This window comes from Hoplias malabaricus, chromosome 3, assembly GCF_029633855.1.
Source record: "Hoplias malabaricus isolate fHopMal1 chromosome 3, fHopMal1.hap1, whole genome shotgun sequence".
Taxonomy (NCBI): Eukaryota; Metazoa; Chordata; class Actinopteri; order Characiformes; family Erythrinidae; genus Hoplias; species Hoplias malabaricus.
Window position 1 is genome coordinate 68152037 of NC_089802.1, and position 1949 is coordinate 68153985.

General features: G+C 42.5%; 1 protein-coding gene across 2 annotated transcripts in view; it reads left to right on the forward strand.

The window, feature by feature from the left end:
• The window catches only part of zgc:65895 (uncharacterized protein LOC393546 homolog), a 22309-nt gene extending 21588 nt beyond the window's left edge, over positions 1 to 721 (forward strand). For both annotated transcript variants that reach the window (XM_066662861.1, XM_066662862.1), the window contains exon 3: positions 329 to 721. In XM_066662861.1, coding sequence (XP_066518958.1) covers positions 329 to 598 — 270 coding nt within the window. In that variant the 3' untranslated portion in view covers positions 599 to 721. The remainder of the gene's footprint in view (positions 1 to 328) is intronic.
• The last annotated feature ends 1228 nt before the right edge of the window (positions 722 to 1949 follow it).

Consider the following 1949-nt stretch of genomic DNA (forward strand, 5'->3'; position numbering starts at 1 on the left):
AGGTTTCTGTGGAACATGAGGTTTAATCCCCATGTCTGCATGGGTTTCCTCCATGTGCTCTGGTTTCCTCCCACAGTTCAAAAACGTTAATAGGTGGACTCTGTGATATTGCCCGTGGGGATGTAATTGTGATAGTGACTGCACTGTGATGGACAGGTGCCTTGTCCAGGATGTGTCCAAGGATTCCAGGTTCAGACCCACGGCAAACCTGAACAGGATGAAGTGGTTACAGAAGATTAATGAATGAATGTCTAACACTAGTCAAAATGCTTCAGATGAACTTTCAATTTGCTCTGCATGATACAGTCTATCTTGTCTTTTCTTTCAGGACCTAGTCAAGAGCCACCTCATGTACGCAGTGCGTGAGGAAGTGGAGGTGCTGAAGGAGCAGATAAAGGAGCTGATCGAGCGAAACTCGCAGCTGGAGCAGGAGAACAACCTGTTGAAAAACCTGGCCAGTCCAGAACAGCTTGCTCAGTTCCAGGCGCAGGTGCAATCCAGCTCACCCACCTCCGGAACCCAGCCAGCGACCCTAACAGCTCCAAGCGGCCCTCCACAAAGCCTGCCCCCCGGTCAGGGCATGGGTCCCCCCATCTAACTACCTCCTCACAGAGCAATGGAGGTTGCTGGGCTAAACAAATGGCAGAAAATTACAGAGCCTGAAATGATACTGTGAAAGTACTCAAGCAGCAAGTATAGAAAAGATGCCACAATCACAGAAGGATATTTTGGAGAATATCCAAAAAATCATGGACATTGCCTAATTTTTTTTTTTTTGTTTTTTTTTGCACATTTTTTTAATCGTCACACAACATCTGCGTGCTGCTTGCTGAGAGTCAACTCTCAAGAGCTTTACATGCCTCAGACAATCAATACTGACGAGAAACGACTGCAAGTGGACTGTATGCAAAGCTGCAGATAATGCAGAGGGGGGACATAATCTCCTACGACGTTTGGGCCTGGTGAATCACATCCCGCATGCTCAAGGGACTTTTTTTTTGTTGTTCTTGAAGAAGTATTGTAAATGTCAGCAGTGACTGGGAAGCTGTTGTTGCCACGTTATCCAATTTTTGTGATATGGTTTTTGTTTCTTTTTTTGCCATTCTTGTTTAATTTTCTTCATAGCTGTGTTAAATAAAAAACAAGCACTTTGTAGGTGACTTACATGAAGAGAAAAAAAAAGCGGACCATCTTGTCCTAAGACCTTCATCTGGAATGGAAGTCAGTTGGGACTTTGGGAGTCTTAGATTTGATCAGATCTCACCATTTTTTACATTAAATTCCTTTTTCTTTTGTGTACATTTTGGGATGGGGCGGGGGTTCAGCAGATTAGCTATGCCTCAGTGTTCAGACTTGGATCTTGTCATTCCTGCCCTTTTAAACTTGTGACTTGTGTTTCCTTAAGCAGAGATACAAAGTGTGACAGAGGTCTCTGTGTTCTGGAGACCAGTGGGTGGGGGGTTTGGGAAGGTCCAATGCCTGGGTAGTGATATTTCTATGGTTTATTTGTGTGTAAAATAATTGTAAGTGGACTGTAATATAAGTAGCAGGAAAGAATGAATCGAGTTAATTCTGGATTGTACAGATAAAGTACAAGCTGAATCTATCGCAGTTTGGACTGAGCACACCAGATTTGCCTCCATCATCGTGAATCAGGAGCAGCGCACACTATGATAAAATTGTATTCTGTTTCCACTGGCTCAGAATTTCTGATGACAGTTGTCTTATTTAGTTATTTTAATGGGAATCTTTGCATCATTGGAAAACTTTTTTTTTGCCTTACAGTCATGCACTCTGGATGTACTACAAGCAGTTTGGCCAATACAAAACTTAAAGGTAATGACCTATATGTGTCAAACTTTCCTTAAATCTCATGCATGTTCCCTCAAAACACATAAGAAAAATGTGACGTAATACAATTGCACTAAACAGTTGCACCTCAACTTTAA